At 46.5% G+C, this 20,210-nt stretch overlaps 2 protein-coding genes across 3 annotated transcripts; one reads left to right on the top strand and one right to left on the bottom strand.

Annotated features, from left to right (window-relative positions):
• Positions 1-11,911: 11,911 nt before the first annotated feature.
• Positions 11,912-14,298, bottom strand: LOC123129014 (thioredoxin-like 3-2, chloroplastic). Its single transcript, XM_044549147.1, has 5 exons — positions 13,928-14,298; positions 13,112-13,186; positions 12,954-13,020; positions 12,452-12,469; positions 11,912-12,368 (listed from the first exon to the last, which is right to left on the bottom strand). The coding sequence occupies exons 1-5, from the start codon at positions 14,257-14,259 to the stop codon at positions 12,270-12,272; spliced, it is 591 nt and encodes a 196-aa protein (XP_044405082.1). The 5' UTR covers positions 14,260-14,298; the 3' UTR covers positions 11,912-12,269.
• LOC123129013 (pentatricopeptide repeat-containing protein At2g27610) lies at positions 14,250-19,126 on the top strand. Of its 2 annotated transcripts, none has more exons than XM_044549146.1 (4): positions 14,250-17,208; positions 17,536-17,629; positions 17,781-18,210; positions 18,294-19,126. In XM_044549146.1, the coding sequence occupies exon 1, from the start codon at positions 14,455-14,457 to the stop codon at positions 17,074-17,076; it is 2,622 nt and encodes an 873-aa protein (XP_044405081.1). In that variant the 5' UTR covers positions 14,250-14,454; the 3' UTR covers positions 17,077-17,208; positions 17,536-17,629; positions 17,781-18,210; positions 18,294-19,126. The 2 variants fall into 2 exon arrangements, with proteins under 2 accessions (XP_044405081.1, XP_044405080.1); XM_044549145.1 differs by having other exon boundaries at positions 14,250-17,247; positions 18,294-19,123.
• The last annotated feature ends 1,084 nt before the right edge of the window (positions 19,127-20,210 follow it).

Genomic DNA, 20,210 nt, shown 5'->3' with positions numbered 1-20,210 from the left:
GACTAGGGAAAGGGGGGGGCGCAGCCCAACTAGGGCAGCCCCTTCTCTTTTCCACTAAGGCCCACTATGGCCCAAATAGCTCCCGGGGGGTTCCGGTAACCCTCCCGGTATTCCGGTAAAATCACGATTTCACCCGGAACACTTCCGATATCCAAATATAGGCTTCCAATATATCAATCTTTACATCTCGACCATTTCGAGACTCCTCGTCATGTCCGTGATCACATCCGGGACTCCGAACAACCTTCGGTACATCAAAATGCATAAACTCATAATATAACTGTCATCGTAACCTTAAGCGTGCGGACCCTACGGGTTCGAGAACAATGTAGACATGACCGAGACATGTCTCCGGTCAATAACCAATAGCGGGACCTGGATGCCCATATTGGCTCCTACATATTCTACGAAGATCTTTATCGGTCAGACCGCATAACAACATACGTTGTTCCCTTTGTCATCGGTATGTTACTTGCCCGAGATTCGATCGTCGGTATCCAATACCTAGTTCAATCTCGTTACTGGCAAGTCTCTTTACTCGTTCCGTAATACATCATCTCACAACTAACATATTAGTTGCAATGCTTGCAAGGCTTATGTGATGTGTATTACCGAGAGGGCCCAGAGATACCTCTCCGACAATCGGAGTGACAAATCCTAATCTCGAAATACGCCAACCCAACATCGACCATTGGAGACACCTGTAGTACTCCTTTATAATCACCCAGTTACGTTGTGACGTTTGGTAGTACCCAAAGTGTTCCTCCGGTAAACGGGAGTTGCATAATCTCATAGTCATAGGAACATGTATAAGTCATGAAGAAAGCAATAGCAACATACTAAACGATCGTGTGCTAAGCTAATGGAATGGGTCATGTCAATCAGATCATTCTACTAATGATGTGACCTCGTTAATCAAATAACAACTCATTGTTCATGGTTAGGAAACATAACCATCTTTGATTAACGAGCTAGTCAAGTAGAGGCATACTAGTGACACTTTGTTTGTCTATGTATTCACACATGTATTATGTTTCCGGTTAATACAATTCTAGCATGAATAATAAACATTTATCATGATTATAAGGAAATAAATAATAACTTTATTATTGCCTCTAGGGCATATTTCCTTCAGTCTCCCACTTGCACTAGAGTCAATAATCTAGATTACACTGTAATGATTCTAACACCCATGGAGCTTTGGTGCTGATCATGTTTTGCTCGTGGAAGAGGCTTAGTCAACGGGTCTGCAACATTCAGATCCGTATGTATCTTGCAAATCTCTATGTCTCCCACCTGGACTAGATCCCGGATGGAGTTGAAGCGTCTCTTGATGTGTTTGGTCCTTTTGTGAAATCTGGATTCCTTTGCCAAGGCAATTGCACCAGTATTGTCACAAAAGATTTTCATTGGACCCGATGCACTAGGTATGACACCTAGATCGGATATGAACTCCTTCATCCAGACTCCTTCATTTGCTGCTTCCGAAGCAGCTATGTATTCCGCTTCACATGTAGATCCCGCTACGACGCTTTGTTTAGAACTGCACCAACTGACAGCTCCACCGTTTAATGTAAACACGTATCCGGTTTGCGATTTAGAATCGTCCGGATCAGTGTCAAAGCTTGCATCAACGTAACCTTTTACGATGAGCTCTTTGTCACCTCCATATACGAGAAACATATCCTTAGTCCTTTTCAGGTATTTCAGGATGTTCTTGACCGCTGTCCAGTGATCCACTCCTGGATTACTTTGGTACCTCCCTGCTAAACTTATAGCAAGGCACACATCAGGTCTGGTACACAGCATTGCATACATGATAGAGCCTATGGCTGATGCATAGGGAACATCTTTCATATTCTCTCTATCTTCTGCAGTGGTCGGGCATTGAGTCTTACTCAACTTCACACCTTGTAACACAGGCAAGAACCCTTTCTTTGCTTGATCCATTTTGAACTTCTTCAAAATTTTGTCAAGGTATGTGCTTTGTGAAAGTCCAATTAAGCGTTTTGATCTATCTCTATAGATCTTAATGCCTAATATGTAAGCAGCTTTACCGAGGTCTTTCATTGAAAAACTTTTATTCAAGTATCCCTTTATGCTATCCAGAAATTCTATATCATTTCCAATCAGTAATATGTCATCCACATATAATATCAGAAATGCTACAGAGCTCCCACTCACTTTCTTGTAAATACAGGCTTCTCCAAAAGTCTGTATAAAACCAAATGCTTTGATCACACTATCAAAACGTTTATTCCAACTCCGAGAGGCTTGCACCAGTCCATAAATGGATCGCTGGAGCTTGCACACTTTGTTAGCTCCCTTTGGATCGACAAAACCTTCTGGTTGCATCATATACAACTCTTCTTCCAGAAATCCATTCAGGAATGCAGTTTTGACGTCCATTTGCCAAATTTCATAATCATAAAATGCGGCAATTGCTAACATGATTTGGACGGACTTAAGCATCGCTACGGGTGAGAAGGTCTCATCGTAGTCAATTCCTTGAACTTGCCGAAAACCTTTTGCGACAAGTCGAGCTTTGTAGACAGTAACATTACCATCAGCGTCAGTCTTCTTCTTAAAGATCCATTTATTCTCAATTGCTTGCCGATCATCGGGCAAGTCAACCAAAGTCCATACTTTGTTCTCATACATGGATCCCATCTCAGATTTCATGGCTTCAAGCCACTTTGCGGAATCTGGGCTCACCATCGCTTCTTCATAGTTCGTAGGTTCATCATGATCTAGTAGCATGACCTCCAGAACAGGATTACCGTACCACTCTGGTGCGGATCTTACTCTGGTTGATCTACGAGGTTCAGCAGTATCTTGATCTGAAGTTTCATGATCATTATCATTGGCTTCCTCACTAACTGGTGTAGGTGTCACTGAAACAATTTTCTGTGATGAACTACTTTCCAGTAAGGGAGCAGGTACAGTTACCTCGTCAAGTTCTACTTTCCTCCCACTCACTTCTTTCGAGAGAAACTCCTTCTCTAGAAATGATCCATTCTTAGCAACGAATGTCTTGCCTTCGGATCTGTGCTAGAAGGTGTACCCAACAGTTTCCTTTGGGTATCCTATGAAGACACATTTCTCCGATTTGGGTTCGAGCTTATCAGGTTGAAGCTTTTTCACATAAGCATCGCAGCCCCAAACTTTAAAAAACGACAACTTTGATTTCTTGCCAAACCACAGTTCATAAGGCGTCGTCTCAACGGATTTTGATGGTGCCCTATTTAACGTGAATGCGGCCGTCTCTAAAGCATATCCCCAAAAAGATAGCGGTAAATCAGTAAGAGACATCATAGATCGCACCATATCTAGTAAAGTACGATTACGACGTTCAGACACACCATTACGCTGTGGTGTTCCGGGTGGCGTGAGTTGCGAAACTATTCCACAGTTTTTCAAATGTATACCAAACTCGTAACTCAAATATTCTCCTCCACGATCAGATCGTAGAAACTTTATTTTCTTGTTACGATGATTTTCAACTTCACTCTGAAATTCTTTGAACTTTTCAAATGTTTCAGACTTATGTTTCATTAAGTAGATATACCCATATCTGCTTAAATCATCTGTGAAGGTGAGAAAATAACGATATCCGCCACGAGCCTCAATATTCATCGGGCCACATACATCGGTATGTATGATTTCCAACAAATCTGTTGCTCTCTCCATAGTACCGGAGAACGGTGTTTTAGTCATCTTGCCCATAAGGCACGGTTCGCAAGTACCAAGTGATTCATAATCAAGTGGTTCCAAAAGTCCATCAGCATGGAGTTTCTTCATGCGCTTTATACCGATATGACCTAAACGACAGTGCCACAAATAAGTTGCACTTTCGTTATCAACTCTGCATCTTTTGGCTTCAACATTATGAATATGTGTATTACTACTATCGAGATTCAATAAGAATAGACCACTTTTCAAGGGTGCATGACCATAAAAGATATTACTCATATAAATAGAACAACCATTATTCTCTGATTTAAATGAATAACCGTCTCGCATTAAACAAGATCCAGATATAATGTTCATGCTCAACGCTGGCACCAAATAACAATTATTTAGGTCTAATATTAATCCCGAAGGTAGATGTAGAGGTAGCGTGCCGACTGCGATCACATCGACTTTGGAACCATTTCCCACGCGCATCGTCACCTCGTCCTTTGCCAGTGCCCGCTTATTCTATAGTCCCTGTTTCGAGTTGCAAATATTAGCAACAGAACCAGTATCAAATACCCAGGTGCTACTGCGAGCTCTAGTAAGGTACACATCAATAACATGTATATCACATATACCTTTGTTCACCTTGCCATCCTTCTTATCCGCCAAATACTTGGGGCAGTTCCGCTTCCAGTGACCAGTCTGCTTGCAGTAGAAGCACTCAGTTTCAGGCTTAGGTCCAGACTTGGGTTTCTTCTCTTGAGCAGCAACTTGCTTGCCGTTCTTCTTGAAGTTCCCCTTTTTCTTCCCTTTGCCCTTTTTCTTGAAACTAGTGGTCTTGTTAACCATCAACACTTGATGCTCCTTCTTGATTTCTACCTCCGCAGCTTTCAGCATTGCGAAGAGCTCGGGAATAGTCTTGTTCATCCCTTGCATATTATAGTTCATCACGAAGCTCTTGTAGCTTGGTGGCAGTGATTGGAGAATTCTGTCAATGACGCAATCATCCGGAAGATTAACTCCCAATTGAATCAAGTGATTATTATACCCAGACATTTTGAGTATATGCTCACTAACAGAACTGTTCTCCTCCATCTTGCAGCTATAGAACTTATTGGAGACTTCATATCTCTCAATTCGGGCATTTGCTTGAAATATTAACTTCAACTCCTGGAACATCTCATATGCTCCATGACGTTCAAAACGTCGTTGAAGTCCTGATTCTAAGCCGTAAAGCATGGCACACTGAACTATCGAGTAGTCATCAGCTTTGCTCTGCCAGACGTTCATAACATCTAGTGTTGCTCCAGCAGCAGGCTTGGCACCCAGCGGTGCTTCCAGGACGTAATTTTTCTGTGCAGCAATGAGGATAATCCTCAAGTTACGGACCCAGTCCGTGTAATTGCTACCATCATCTTTCAACTTTGCTTTCTCAAGGAACGCATTAAAATTCAACGGAACAACAGCACGAGCCATCTATCTACAATCAACATAAACAAGCAAGATACTATCAGGTACTAAGTTCATGATAAATTTAAGTTCAATTAATCATATTATTTAAGAACTCCCACTTAGATAGACATCCCTCTAATCCTCTAAGTGATTACGTGATCCAAATCAACTAAACCATGACCGATCATCACGTGAGATGGAGTAGTTTTCAATGGTGAACATCGTTATGTTGATCATATCTACTATATGATTCACGCTCGACCTTTCGGTCTCCGTGTTCCGAGGCCATATCTGCATATGCTAGGCTCGTCAAGTTTAACCTGAGTATTCTGCGTGTGCAAAACTGGCTTGCACCCGTTGTAGATGGACGTAGAGCTTATCACACCCGATCATCACGTGGTGTCTGGGCACGACGAACTTTGGCAACGGTGCATACTCAGGGAGAACACTTCTTGATAATTTAGTGAGAGATCATCTTATAATGCTACCGTCAATCAAAGCAAGATAAGATGCATAAAAAGATAAACATCACATGCAATCAATATAAGTGATATGATATGGTCATCATCATCTTGTGCTTGTGATCTCCATCTCCGAAGCACCTTCATGATCACCATCGTCACCGGCGCGACACCTTGATCTCCATCGTAGCATCGTTGTCGTCTCGCCAATCTTATGCTTCCACGACTATCACTACCGTTTAGTAATAAAGTAAAGCATTACATCGCGATTGCATTGCATACAATAAAGCGACAACCATATGGCTCCTGCCAGTTGCCGATAACTCGGTTACAAAACATGATCATCTCATACAATAAAATTCAGCATCATGCTTTGACCATATCACATCACAACATGCCCTGCAAAAACAAGTTAGACGTCCTCTACTTTGTTGTTGCTTGTTTTACGTGGCTGCTACGGGCTTAAGTAAGAACCAATCTCACCTACGCATCAAAACCACAACGATAGTTTGTCAAATAGACTCCATTTTAACCTTCGCAAGGACCGGGCGTAGCCATACTTGGTTCAACTAAAGTTGGAGAGACAGTCGCCCGCAAGCCATCTCTGTGCAAAGCACGTCGAGGGAACCGGTCTCGCGTAAGCGTACGCGTAAGGTTGGTCTGGGTCGTCTCGTCCAACAATACCGTCGAACCAAAATATGACATGCTGGTAGGCAGTATGACTTGTATCGTCCACAACTCACTTGTGTTCTACTCGTGCAAATAACATCAACATCAATAACCTAGGCTCGGATGCCACTGTTGGGTTACGTAGTAATTTCAAAAAATTTCCTACGCACACGCAAGATCATGTGATGCATAGCAACGAGGGGAGAGTATTGTCTACGTACCCAACGCAGACCGACTGTGGAAGCGATGACACGACGTAGAGGAAGTAGTCGTACGTCTTCTCGATCCAACCGATCAAGCACCGAAACTACGGTACGTCCGAGTTCGAGCACACGTTCAGCTCGATGACGATCCCCGGACTCCGATCCAGCAAAGTGTCGGGGAAGAGTTTCGTCAGCACGACGGCGTGGTGACGATCTTGATGAACTACAGCAGCAGGGCTTCGCCTAAACTCCGCTACAGTATTATCGAGGAATATGGTGGCAGGGGGCACCGCACACGGCTAAGGAATTGATCACGTGGATCAACTTGTGTCAACTTGTCTGTTTAGAGGTGCCCCTGCCTCCGTATATAAAGGAGGAGAGGAGGGGAGGCTGGCCGGCCAAGGGGGGGAGGCGCAGGAGAGTCCTACTCCCTCTGGGAGTAGGATTCCCCCTCCAATCCTAGTCCAACTAGGATTCCTCGGAGGGGAAAAGAGGAGGAGGGGGCCGGCCACCTCTCCTAGTCCTAATAGGACTAGGGAAAGGGGGGGGGGGGGCGCAGCCCAACTAGGGCAGCCCCTTCTCTTTTCCACTAAGGCCCACTATGGCCCAAATAGCTCCCGGGGGGTTCCGGTAACCCTCCCGGTATTCCGGTAAAATCCCGATTTCACCCGGAACACTTCCGATATCCAAATATAGGCTTCCAATATATCAATCTTTACGTCTCGACCATTTCGAGACTCCTCGTCATGTCCGTGATCACATCCGGGACTCCGAACAACCTTTGGTACATCAAAATGCATAAACTCATAATATAACTGTCATCGTAACCTTAAGCGTGCGGACCCTACGGGTTCGAGAACAATGTAGACATGACCGAGACACGTCTCCGGTCAATAACCAATAGCGGGACCTGGATGCCCATATTGGCTCCTACATATTCTACGAAGATCTTTATCGGTCAGACCGCATAACAACATACGTTGTTCCCTTTGTCATCGGTATGTTACTTGCCCGAGATTCGATCGTCGGTATCCAATACCTAGTTCAATCTCGTTACTGGCAAGTCTCTTTACTCGTTCCGTAATACATCATTTCACAACTAACATATTAGTTGTAATGCTTGCAAGGCTTATGTGATGTGTATTACCGAGAGGGCCCAGAGATACCTCTCCGACAATCGGAGTGACAAATCCTAATCTCGAAATACGCCAACCCAACATCGACCATTGGAGACACCTGTAGTACTCCTTTATAATCACCCAGTTACGTTGTGACGTTTGGTAGTACCCAAAGTGTTCCTCCGGTAAACGGGAGTTGCATAATCTCATAGTCATAGGAACATGTATAAGTCATGAAGAAAGCAATAGCAACATACTAAACGATCGGGTGCTAAGCTAATGGAATGGGTCATGTCAATCAGATCATTCTACTAATGATGTGACCTCGTTAATCAAATAACAACTCATTGTTCATGGTTAGGAAACATAACCATCTTTGATTAACGAGCTAGTCAAGTAGAGGCATACTAGTGACACTTTGTTTGTCTATGTATTCACACATGTATTATGTTTCCGGTAAATACAATTCTAGCATGAATAATAAACATTTATCATGATTATAAGGAAATAAATAATAACTTTATTATTGCCTCTAGGGCATATTTCCTTCAAAACCCTAGTGGGATGATTTCACCACAAGGAACCTAACCATCTGAGTTACGCTCAGTTTGCAAGAGGTTATTTTTTCACGAACCTACTTTTGTATAATTAGTTTGGGTTCACTTTAAATGGCTTATTTAGATAAGTTTTTTGAGGAGTCACGGCAGGAGAGTTCCCTACCTGAATATATTGCTCAAAGATGTCAAAAGCCAAGAGTAGTTACCCTCTTAGTATTTGGCTGCTCCAGTTTAGATGGACAATTGGATCGATAACCTGAACAAGTTGATCCCTTTATGAGGGAAAGAAGGCAATATACCGTACAGGTAACAAGGTTAAAGAATATAAGAAGAAATTGACAACCCAAGAGAAGGCACAACCTTCTAGAGGTGCTTGCGCGTCGTTTCCTTCATGGAAGTATTGCTTATGGAGAACCTTTCACATGGTCCTTGTGTTGCCAGGGTATAGTTGGTGCCAGTGGTCTTCGTTGTATATCGTTGATAGTTCTTTTGATCGCTTTAGGGTTTTTTTGTCTCCCTCCGCCAAGGCATAGCTTTGGTCTTCTATGACTTTGCTCTTTGCCACTACATGACACTTCACCATTGTTTGGGCCTAGGGAAAGGCATTGGGGAGTAATAAGTAGATGATGGGTTGCTAGAGTGACAGAAGTTTAAACCCTAGTTTATGAGCTGCTTCATAAGGGGCTGATTTGAATCCATATGTTTCATGCTATGGTTAGGTTTACCTTAATACTTCTTTTGTAGTTGCGGATGCTTGCAATAGGGTTAATCGTGAGTGGGATGCTTGTCCAAGGAAGGACAATACCTAAGCACCGGTCCACCCACATATCAAATTATCAAAGTACCGAACACGAATTATATGAGCGTGATGAAAACTAGCTTGACGATAATTCCTATGTGTCCTCGGGAACGCTTTCCTTTATATAAGAGTTTGTCCAGCCTTGTCCTTTGCTACAAAAAGGATTGGAACATCTTGCCGCACCTTATTTACTTTATTTACTTATTACCCGTTACAAATTACCTTATCACAAAACTATCTGTTACCGATAATTTCAGTACTTGCAGATAATACCTTACTGAAAACTGCTTATCATCTCCTTCTGCTCCTCGTTGGGTTCGACACTCTTACTTATTGAAAGTACTACGATAGATCCCCTACACTTGTGGGTCATCAACCTGCACCGAGCCGATCGGAATGGCACGACCGCGCTACCTGGACGCTCACCGGTGCACGAACGCCATAGCGCTGCGGCCGTTGGGTGCTTCGGAGCACTGCAGGAGGGAGCCACTGCTAGGATGCAACCTAGAGCACCCTTATGAACTTGCACCGAACCGATCATAAATGGCATGATCGTGCTACCTGGACGCTCACCGGCGCATGAACACCACGTTCTTGCGGCCGTTGGGTGCTTCGAAGCGCTGTAGCCTGTAGGAGGGAAACAAAATAGGGGAGATCAAGGGGGCAGAGAGCAGGCACATGCGCATGAAGCGCCCCACTACAGGTCCTTGCAATAGTCGCTATCTCGGCCAACCAACCATAACATAGGACGATGAGACCGCTAAGACGCAACCCAGAGCACTCCTCGCGTGCATGCGCCGAGCCAAGCGCTAATGGCACGGCCGCGCCACCTGGGCACTCACTAGTGCATGAAGCACAACATTGTGGTCGCCAGGTGCTTTCAAGTGCCGCGAGAGGGAAGCAGAATAGAGGAGGCCAATGACGAGCAAATTTTCGGTGGCGGCGGCAAGGGTTGGGGGCGTCCGCACGTGTCGCTCGCACAGGAGCAAACGCACGCACGCACACCCTACATCTATGAGCACCTAAAATAAATCTAGAAAGATACGAGCACCAATGTCAAGTCTAGGACTTGAACTTTGGTTGGTTGGGGATACCACAGTTCTCCTAACCATCCTTCACAGATTGGTCCGCGTTTTACTTTGTGTTGACAAAGCCAAAAACATTGGCTATCAATTGCTTGCCTACCAAACTGCTTTGTCAATCTCTGTAAAGGTTGCAATTGTAGGCAAATTTAAGCATTACCAAATGTTATTTTATTGAGATGGAAGTGTTGCATTTATTCAACGATCTCTGTTAAGTGAGTTTAAAGCATCCATACCACAAAACCCGGAGGGATATGCCATGTTTTGCATAATTCATTCCTGCAACCTTCCTTAGCTTATAATTGAGCGACACCATTGTCAAATATTAACTTGCCAAAATATTGACTAGACAATTTTTGGCTACAAACAAAGCATGCCCTTAGGGCATGTCCAGCGCAGACGCTAGGAGAGAGGCGCCAGGATTTATTTCCTCGTCAAAGGGCAGTTGGGCCCTTGATTCCGGGTGCCAGACTAGGCATCGGTGCAAAAACTGAAAGCGGACACTTGTGTCTTTTCTATGTGGGGTAAAGAGCCCGGTATGTTCTTTTTTGGCGCCCAAAAATTAACATCTGACGTAGGAGCACAAAGCGCCCAGTGATTTTTTTATACACCTAAGCGCATGTATAGGCGTTTTGCATTGGAGATGCCCATAGTCTCGCTGGAACGCGAGGATGAAAATACGCAAAATCATATCATTTTGAATATAATTTTTTGCGGGGATATCATTTTGAATATCACAAGAACAAAAACCACCGGAATCCCTATGCACATAGCGGCACAGAGGAAGAAAACTGCAGGGATGTTGAAATCAACTCTTACTCATGCTCACCGGAGAAAAAGAAGAAGAAAGAGAGAGAACTGCTTTGCTCCTCTTCGTGCTTTTGTCAAAAGTTGTGCGAAAAATCGCTGTCCTCTAAAAATTCCTCTGCTGCAACCAAAAAGACATAAATCACACCCCGAGGTGTGGAAATTTTGTAAAAGCGGCTGCCGCGTGGAGGAGAGGCCAATGAGGCAGCGAGGGGGACGTGTGATTTTTGTGTGTGTTCCCGGCCAGGGGACCCATCTGGCCGCCTCTGCGGGCCGCGTGCGCCGTCCGATGGAACCCCGCACGAATCTTACAGCGCCCTCTTAACGAACTACTCCTCATCAGAAATCTCATGCTCGAAACGGAAATCTCGTGGGCTGACTGCGCATCAGGCGCCCTGTCGGCCTATCCCTATCGTTTCTGTTGGGGCTGCGACTGACAGGTGGGCGCCGCCGTCCATCTGATGAAGAAAAATCATGACCTTCTGATGTTCTTTTTTTCCCTTTTCTAAAATGTTTAATCTACGTACATAAATTGATTTGAAAAATATAAACCAGTACTAGTATATAGTCAAAGAAAAGCCAAACCAACAGACAGACAGTCCTTCTGGGGTCTGTTCTTGTCATCCATCCTGAATTACAGGGTGTAAAGAAAGGTAGTGGGTAATTTCATTTAATAAAAAAATTGACAGACACAAGAAGGTGCTGAGGTTGCAATCATATTAAGAAATACTATAGGCAGAGAAAACATCCAGCTACTGTTTGTGATTGGAGAGAATATAGTATGGAAATAATATATTCTTTTAGAAAAGTATGAACATATATCCATGGGCAGCTAACCTAAATACTCCTATTAAAGCATCCATGTACAAGGCTGCCACCACTTGCAAATTAAAATACTCCCACCCCTCTCTAATTAGCAAGCACACTCTTGTGTTTTGACTGATTCAGGCCAAGAGGGAGACATAATTGTATGCTAATCCTGAAAAAAAACAGTAACTTAATTTCTTTCTAACAAATAAAAGCCTTGCAATTATATTCTGTTTATCCATCTGTGCAACTAGTTCAAAGTGGACACCACGGAATAATTGGCACCAAAGCACCCAGCATGTATTCTAATTCTCTGCAAGGTCATTGATTGGATATTATTTTATTGCTACAACGATGACTAATGGAAAGCCTTCTGATCTCAGAAACTCAAAATAGATAGATACATCAAGAGCATGTCCCTCCAATCCTCTAAATCCTAGAGAGGACCCCAGCAAGCGAAGCCCCCATCCCAGCAAGAACCCTAGGCGTCCGCGCGGCGATGATTATACAAAACTGGACACATATAGCTCAATCTCGATCTTGTTTTCTCCACTCCGCCTCTTATCTTGTTTCCTCCATTTTACCGCGGTGTGAAAGGCCGGTCGTGCCACGGAAACCATCGCCGCGTTGGATCATTCATTCCTCCTGCTCGACCATCCTCCGAACATCCTCGATCACCATCCACGACTCGTGCCCGCCGATCACCTCGGCCTGCTTCCGGGAGTCGCTCCACATCTTTACAGGACAAGAAACAGCGGCCTCAGGAAACACAACGCCGAGATGGAGACCATAAAGAAAGAAACAAGCTTTACTTGTACCTGTATGGAAGGCATCTTCTGCTCGAGTCCCGCATAAAGGATCACATAGATTGGACAAAAGAAGGCATTAGCGCTTAGATAAATATATCCACTTGAGATCCCAATATAGGCCAACATGTATTTAATTGTTGCAGGACAAGATAACGATGAAGCCAAACGCATGATGGGGCCATCCTTGGTATGCTTTGTTGTTACCAAAGCTACAGGATATGTGCATACGGCTAAGAAAGAAACGCTTGGGTAGTAGGTACAAGTTGCAGGAAGCCGGCAACTGAAAGCAAAGTTTCCAGGGGCAACACAGAGGAACCATTTCCTCCAAAATAGGGAACAGAGACCAAGAAAGAACGCCGAGAAGTTCCAACAAAAGATACAAAAATGAAACGGGTTTGGGCTGTTTGCTAACAAGAAAGCACACTTGAGCGTCAAGAAAAGGTTCTGATATCATTGTTCGTTAATGAGCGCAAGTACAGCAGAACCAACTCAACACACGGCAGATACTTACCGTTACTCCTGCACGATTCACGAGCTTCTGTGGAACAGCATTGACGTCGACGCAGTAAAACCGGATTCTGCAGAGCAAATAATGACAGAGATCATAAATTTGTCGATAACAACTCCAGAGGTGCAGTACTTTGTCAACATGGCAACCAAAGCTCTAACCTCGGATAGTACTCTGCCGCCAACTTTTCCAGCTTAGGCTTCAGATATATACATTTCCTGCACCAACTTGCCGTCCTGCATATTGCAAATGCTGGTATTTATTCTCAACCCAGACTGTAAGACACCGTGGGATAATTTTGACAGTCATCACTATGTCAGACAACTACTTGAAATACATCTGGCAATCCATTTACGGAACCTACTGCCGAAACTGATGTAAAAAAGGTGATAAACTGCACATTAGTATTGAAGTACTTTTGTACAAGAGTATATATGACGAAACACCTTGTAGCAATGATACTGTATTTATGTGGTAAACATAATACATGTAAGCGACATGCGGATCCGCCTAAGATATGAACCAGGAGAAGAGACACTGAACCTAACTACTGGCTACAACAACAGCAAAATGGAATGTGCAGGGTGAGCTGCTTATTGTTGCATTTCGGAAAAACAAGTCTTCCAAATACACATCACACAACCACCAAGATTTGGCAGAGTTTAGACGCCGGTACCGAAACAAGTCGCTAGAAGGGTCGCACACGACAACGCGCTTTATGGGTAAAACTGAAGGTGAGCTCTCCAATCACCACTCAGAGCTGACCAAGAGCTACCAAGAGCCATACACAGGGTAACTAGATGAGCCCCTTTTCATCCAAGATGCGATATTTCTACCCCCATAAGGCCACACAACCGTGAAGCATTGAAGCCTAATCCAAGTTAGCTGAAGCATGATTCATGATAACCCATTTCATCCTGTCCTAATCGGGACCTAGTTAAAATTCAGAGCAAACCATAGGGAGGCAGGTAGTTTACCAGAACACGACGATGGGGACGCCGCGCTGCTGGGCCTCGGCGAGGGCCCGGTCCAGCTGCTCCTCGCCGCCGATCGGCTCCAGCTCCACCCACGCCGGCCCCTCCTCCTCGTCCTCCATCCCCGTCCCCGCCCTCCCCTCCGCGGTCGCCGCTGTCAGACCCGCCCGGCGAGGCCCCGGCGGCAGCGAGATCGAGGCCCGCCGAGCGGGCGCCCGGGAGAGGAAGGCGAGGCGATGCGGGGGAGGCCGTGGCCTGAGAGGGGCGCCCCGGCACGGCGACGCCGCGTCCCCGCCGCCGGCCGCCACTGCGTAATAGGCGGAGGTGGTGGCCATTCTGTTTGGGCTCGTCCGGTGTGGGCCGGGTCCGGGTCCGGCCGCGCCAACTCCTATCGGCCCAGGCACCGCGAGCCAAAAGTCAAACCGACTGGTCTGGTCTAGCCCCGACTCTCCTCACTCCCACTCCCACTCCCCACCGCCACGCGCGTCGCCGGCTCGCCGCCATGGACTCCAGCGACGAAGCGAGGTAGCATGGCGCTGAGGACGGCGCTCCCAGCTCTGCCCCGGGCCTTCGCGTCCCGGCAGCGGCTGGCCACGCGCGCCTCGTCGGCCCGGCTGGAGGAGGATGGCGCAGCTCGCCCCAACACCCGGAGCGCCCGCGGGGCGTTCGACGGAATTCCCGGCCGGGACGACGCGGCGGGGGCCAGCTCCGGCTCCAGCCGGAACGCCCTCGTCGAGTGCGCGCGGCGCGGGATGGGGCGGGAGGCGCTGGGCCATTTCTCGGCCGCACGGCGCCTCGGCGGCGAACACCTCGACGGCGCCATGCTGTCCTGCGCTCTCAAGGCGTGCGGGGCGATGCCGGGCGGCTGCAGGGCCATCGGGGAGCAGCTGCATTGCCTCTGCGTCAAGTGCGGGCTCGACCGGGCCGACGTCGGAGTCGGCACGGCGCTCGTCGACGCGTACACGAAGTGCGGTGGCGTGGAGGACGGGAGGCTGGTGTTCGAGGGGATGCCAAAGAGGAACGTCGGCACATGGACGTCGTTGCTCACTGGTTATGCGCAGGCCGGGGCGCACTCGGACGCCATGGCGCTCTTCTTCAGGATGCGCGCCGAGGGGGTATGGCCTAACCCGTTCACGTTCACGAGCGTCCTCTCCGCGGTGGCGGGCCAGGGCGCGCTCGAGCTCGGGCGGCGCGTGCATGCTCAGTCGGTCAAGTTCGGATGCCGCTCGACCGTGTTCGTTTGCAATTCCCTGATGAACATGTACGCAAAGTGCGGGCTGGTTGAAGAAGCCAAGGCTGTGTTCTGTGGCATGGAGACCAGGGACATGGTGTCGTGGAACACGTTGATGGCAGGCCTTCTGTTGAATGGGTGTGAGGTGGAGGCCCTGCAGCTGTTCCATGACTCGCGAGCAAGCATGGCGAAGCTGTCACAGTCGACCTACTCGACGGTGATCAAGCTATGTGCAAACCTCAAACAGCTGGCCCTGGCACGGCAGCTCCACAGCTGTGTGCTAAAACATGGGTTCAGTTCAGATGGCAATGTCATGACAGCCATTATGGATGCCTACAGCAAATGCGGTGAACTGGATGATGCTTTCAACATTTTCTTGCTGATGCCAGGATCTCAGAGTGTCGTTTCATGGACTGCTATGATAGGCGGGTGCATTCAGAACGGTGATATTCCTCTTGCTGCCTCACTCTTTAGCAGAATGAGAGAAGACAATGTCAAGCCAAATGAATTCACCTACTCGACGATGCTCACAACATCACTGCCAGTCTTGCCTCCCCAGATTCATGCCCAGATCATCAAAACCAACTACCAGCATGCACCGTCTGTTGGGACTGCACTTCTTGCCTCATACTCAAAGCTTGGAAGCACTGGAGAAGCCCTCTCTATATTTGAAACCATTGACCAGAAGGACGTTGTTGCATGGTCTGCAATGTTGTCGTGCTATTCCCAAGCTGGCGACTGCGATGGTGCCACAAATGTGTTCATGGAGATGTCCATGCAAGGCATGAAGCCAAATGAGTTTACTATCTCTAGTGTCATCGATGCATGTGCTAGTCCCACCGCTGGGGTTGACCAGGGTAGGCAGTTCCACGCTGTTTCGATCAAATACAGATACCAGGACGCTGTCTGCGTGGGCAGCGCACTTGTCAGCATGTATGCAAGAAAAGGGAGCATTGACAGTGCTCGAAGTGTCTTTGAGAGGCAGACAGAGAGAGACTTGGTGTCATGGAACTCGATGATATCAGGGTATGCGCAGCACGGTTACAGCAAGGAGGCCCTTGATACATTCTGTCAGATGGAAGCTGCAGGCGTCGAGATGGATGGCGTCACATTCCTCGCGGTTATCATAGGATGCACTCATGCTGGACTTGTACAAGAAGGCCAGCGATACTTCGATTCCATGGTTAGAGACCACAAGATCAGTCCCACCATGGAGCATTATGCGTGCATGGTGGATCTCTACAGCCGCGCAGGCAAGTTGGATGAAACAATGAACCTTATCGGAGACATGCCTTTCCCAGCGGGTGCAATGGTATGGCGCACACTGCTAGGCGCATGCAGAGTTCACAAGAATGTTGAGCTTGGGAAGCTGGCCGCAGAGAAGCTGCTATCGCTTGAACCGCTCGATTCGGCTACATACGTGCTGCTCTCCAACATCTATGCGTCCGCAGGGAGGTGGAAAGAGAGGGATGAAGTGAGGAAGCTCATGGATTCTAAAAAGGTGAAGAAGGAAGCTGGATCCAGCTGGATTCAGATCAAGAACAAGGTCCATTCCTTTATAGCCTCCGACAAATCGCACCCTCTGTCCGACCAGATATACGCAAAGCTGAAGGCGATGACAGCCAGGTTGAAGCAGGAGGGTTACTGTCCGAACACGAGCTTTGTGCTCCATGACATGGCAGAAGAGCAGAAGGAAGCCATGCTGGTCACGCACAGTGAGCGGCTGGCTCTTGCCTTTGGTCTGATAGCTACACCACCAGGGACGCCCCTACAGATTGTCAAAAACCTGCGGGTCTGTGGGGACTGCCATGTGGTGATGAAGATGGTGTCGGCGATTGAGGACAGGGAGATCATCATGCGAGACTGCAGCAGGTTCCACCACTTCAAATCTGGTGCCTGCTCTTGTGGTGATTTCTGGTGATGTAGAGCAGAACAAACTGACAGTGGATACAGCAGACTGGCAATGCCATCCACAACAATGTGACCTGCAAGTAGACCCTGAAGTAGTTCATGAGTATGTGTTGTCTGAAGCCCCAATGTCAGCTATACAAAGGTACAAGCTTATAGGTAGTGGTTCTGTGCCTGTTTGCAGGTAAGAGTATACATGAGCCGTCATACAGTTTCCTCTATACTTGTTTTTGAAAGAGCAACATGAGTCATATGGAGCGTGTATCTTACACTGACGGTTTAGATGATATAAAACACAACAAGGAAGCTAAACATACATGTTTGTGTTTTTACTGGCTTTGGGCATCTAAACCTTCAAGCCTATACTGAGCCATTGACTATCTAGACGGAAGAACACCACAATTTTTCAAAAAATTAATAATAATCCATTGTTGCATTTGGACTGAACCCCACTTGTCATCCTTTTCTTTAGGCGAGTGCAGCACGTGACGTAGTATATGATCTTTGTTCATCCTGGTGCATATCTGATTTTTGTCTCTGTTATGGACTCATCATTCATTGGCCTGGTAAGTAAAGAAATCCTATTATTTGTTTCCTTGTGTTCAACATGGTTATGCATGCCAGTTTCCGTGATACTCAAAGCAATTTGACCACCATTTGGGATTGGTTCTAACTTCAGCGTTTGGCATGGCCTGTGGATTTATTTATTTTTTGCAGGATTGTTGCCTACTTTTTGCCAGAACGGGTGGGTGACCAAACTTTTTGTGAACTTGATCCCCCTCTTATATCTATGGCATGTGGGACAGGCCACCATTGGCAATTCAAATTTTGTCTGAGCCATGTTTCCACAGCTGTTTGGTGAGAGACCATTTTTTGTGAATGCGCCTGCACTTTGATCATGAGTAACAAGGGTAAAGTAGTGGTGTATGACTAGGAATCCAAACACAACCTTTTGTTCTCATCCAGATAGTGTAAAAGAAGTACACTTTGATGATGCAAACCAAACCTTACTGAATTCCAGTCCGGCACGTACATGGAACATGGCATTGCGCATGTCTATAGCATGAGATCTGTATTCAGACGATCAGAACTTCGACGGCGACCGTATTCAAAATGCCTGGAGGATGGGGGAGACTGATCTGTGGAGGTGCGGCTTGCTTCATCTTTCGCCTACTTTCTGCGCCCTGCTATTTTTTTGTATCCTGAAGTAATTAAGCTCTGCATGCTCAGGCTGTAGGCGATAGCAACCATGGTCACGGCACTTGGTTCTGTTCATCTCCACAGAAGAATATTTCCAATGCAACAAAGGGGAATGGCGGTCAGGTTTCGCCGAGGCTGAATCTCCGCAATTTATTTATTTATTTTTGCTTTCACACGGGCCTTCTCATTTTCTGTGGCCACTTATGTCATTTTCTCTGTTACTCCTTCCATTGCAAAGTTTTGGTGATGGTAGCAGACCATGTCTAAAGAGACATCTTAACGATCTGTAACCAAACCATGCTCTGTGCACCGGCCTCCATTTCTTTTTCTCGGCAGTCTCTTTTTCTCAAGTGACCTCCGGAGTTTTCACCTTCACTCGATTGCATCCCATTGAGATGGCCATGTCGTTTCCCCAAGCTAAAAAAAGAAGAAGAAGAAGAAGAAGAAGAAGAGATGGCCATGTCGCAGCGCTACAGCTTCAGTGCAGTGTAGTCGGTTTTTCGGCGTGTCGTCGTAGTCTATTTGTTATCATGAAGTTGGAGTTGCGGCGGCAAGGTCCGGGCGATGACCGGCGACGGGTCATCCAGCTTGACAATTCTTCGCGGCGACGACCTTGCATCTGTCTCCTTTGTAGCTCGCCTCCAGAATCGGAGTTGCCTTGTCGTCAGCACGTGCTTGGCAGATCTTATTGTGACATCATGCAACTGTTGCAGGGCTGGCGTTGTCGATGGTCATGTGCGGTGAAGTCGGAGTCATTTGCTTGAGGAGGACCGATGGTCGTGATGCTTGTGTCCAATCTCGATGGTGTTCTTCAACGAGGTGTGTCTAGTGTATATGTCGTGTGCTAGATCGGTGGTGCGTGCCCTCGAGATTGTCTTGTCCTATGACAATCGCTCGCTATGGGTGTTTGTCAGTTTTCGCCTAGTCTTTCACTAATTAAATGAGTACCATTCTTCTTAGCCAAGAAATGAGGCAAGATTATGCCCCCGTTTTCAGAAAGGAGGTTGCAGGGGATGCTCGAAATTTCATCGGCGTTAATTATTAGAAATTGTCCTAGCCCTTGTCGCGACCCCCCGATGGACTAAACCGATCTATACAAGAAACTACACCGAGTCGATATTGAACTGAAATTAACACACATCATAATTAAATCGAAATATGTATATGGCAACCGTGTGGCAGATTGCGAAACTGCCACACGCATCCAGCGCCATCAGTTCTCTCCCGATCTCCTTCCTTCCAGGCCCCGATCTCCTTCCTTTCCCGCACGTCCTCCCCCAATTTCTTTCCTTTCTCGCACGCCTTGCCTTCCTAATTTTCCTAATCGTCAATTATGGCCCACGCGCCTTCCCCATTTTCGGCAAAAATAATGCTTGGACTAGGATTTGATCTCTGGTCTGTAGGTAATCAACAAAGGGAGCTAACCACCTCATCTATGACACTCATTGTTGAGCAAGCTAAGGGAAATACTGTTTTTGACATGTTCGTGGTAACTTTGATCATTGGGAATAAATTTGTTGAACCCGCCCCCCGGTAATTTCTGTAAATAGCACGATAACATTCACGCCATAGACCTGACAATTTAGATACAAACAGTGTGGTAACTTTAACCATTGGGGAAGACAAATGTGAAAAGATATCCGATAATTTATGTATAAATAGATGGTAATATACGCAGCGCACATCTGATAACTGAGGTAAAAACACCATGGCAACTTTGACCGTAGGGATTTTTTTTTGAAAATATACTCCGGTATCTTCTGTGTAAATAGTACGGTAGTATACCTCCCTCCCCTGGCATTTTTATGTGTAAATAGCATGAAAACATATGCACTGCGATAACTAAACACCATGATAAGTTTTTGACCCGTGGGTGGGTGGGGGGGTATTTGCTGAAACATACCCCTGATAAATTTTGTGTAAATAGCATGATATTTTAAGCACTAC

The sequence above is a fragment of the Triticum aestivum genome, chromosome 6A (assembly GCF_018294505.1).
Source record: "Triticum aestivum cultivar Chinese Spring chromosome 6A, IWGSC CS RefSeq v2.1, whole genome shotgun sequence".
Lineage (NCBI taxonomy): Eukaryota > Viridiplantae > Streptophyta > Magnoliopsida > Poales > Poaceae > Triticum > Triticum aestivum.
This window is presented reverse-complemented; position numbering and strand designations above follow the sequence as displayed.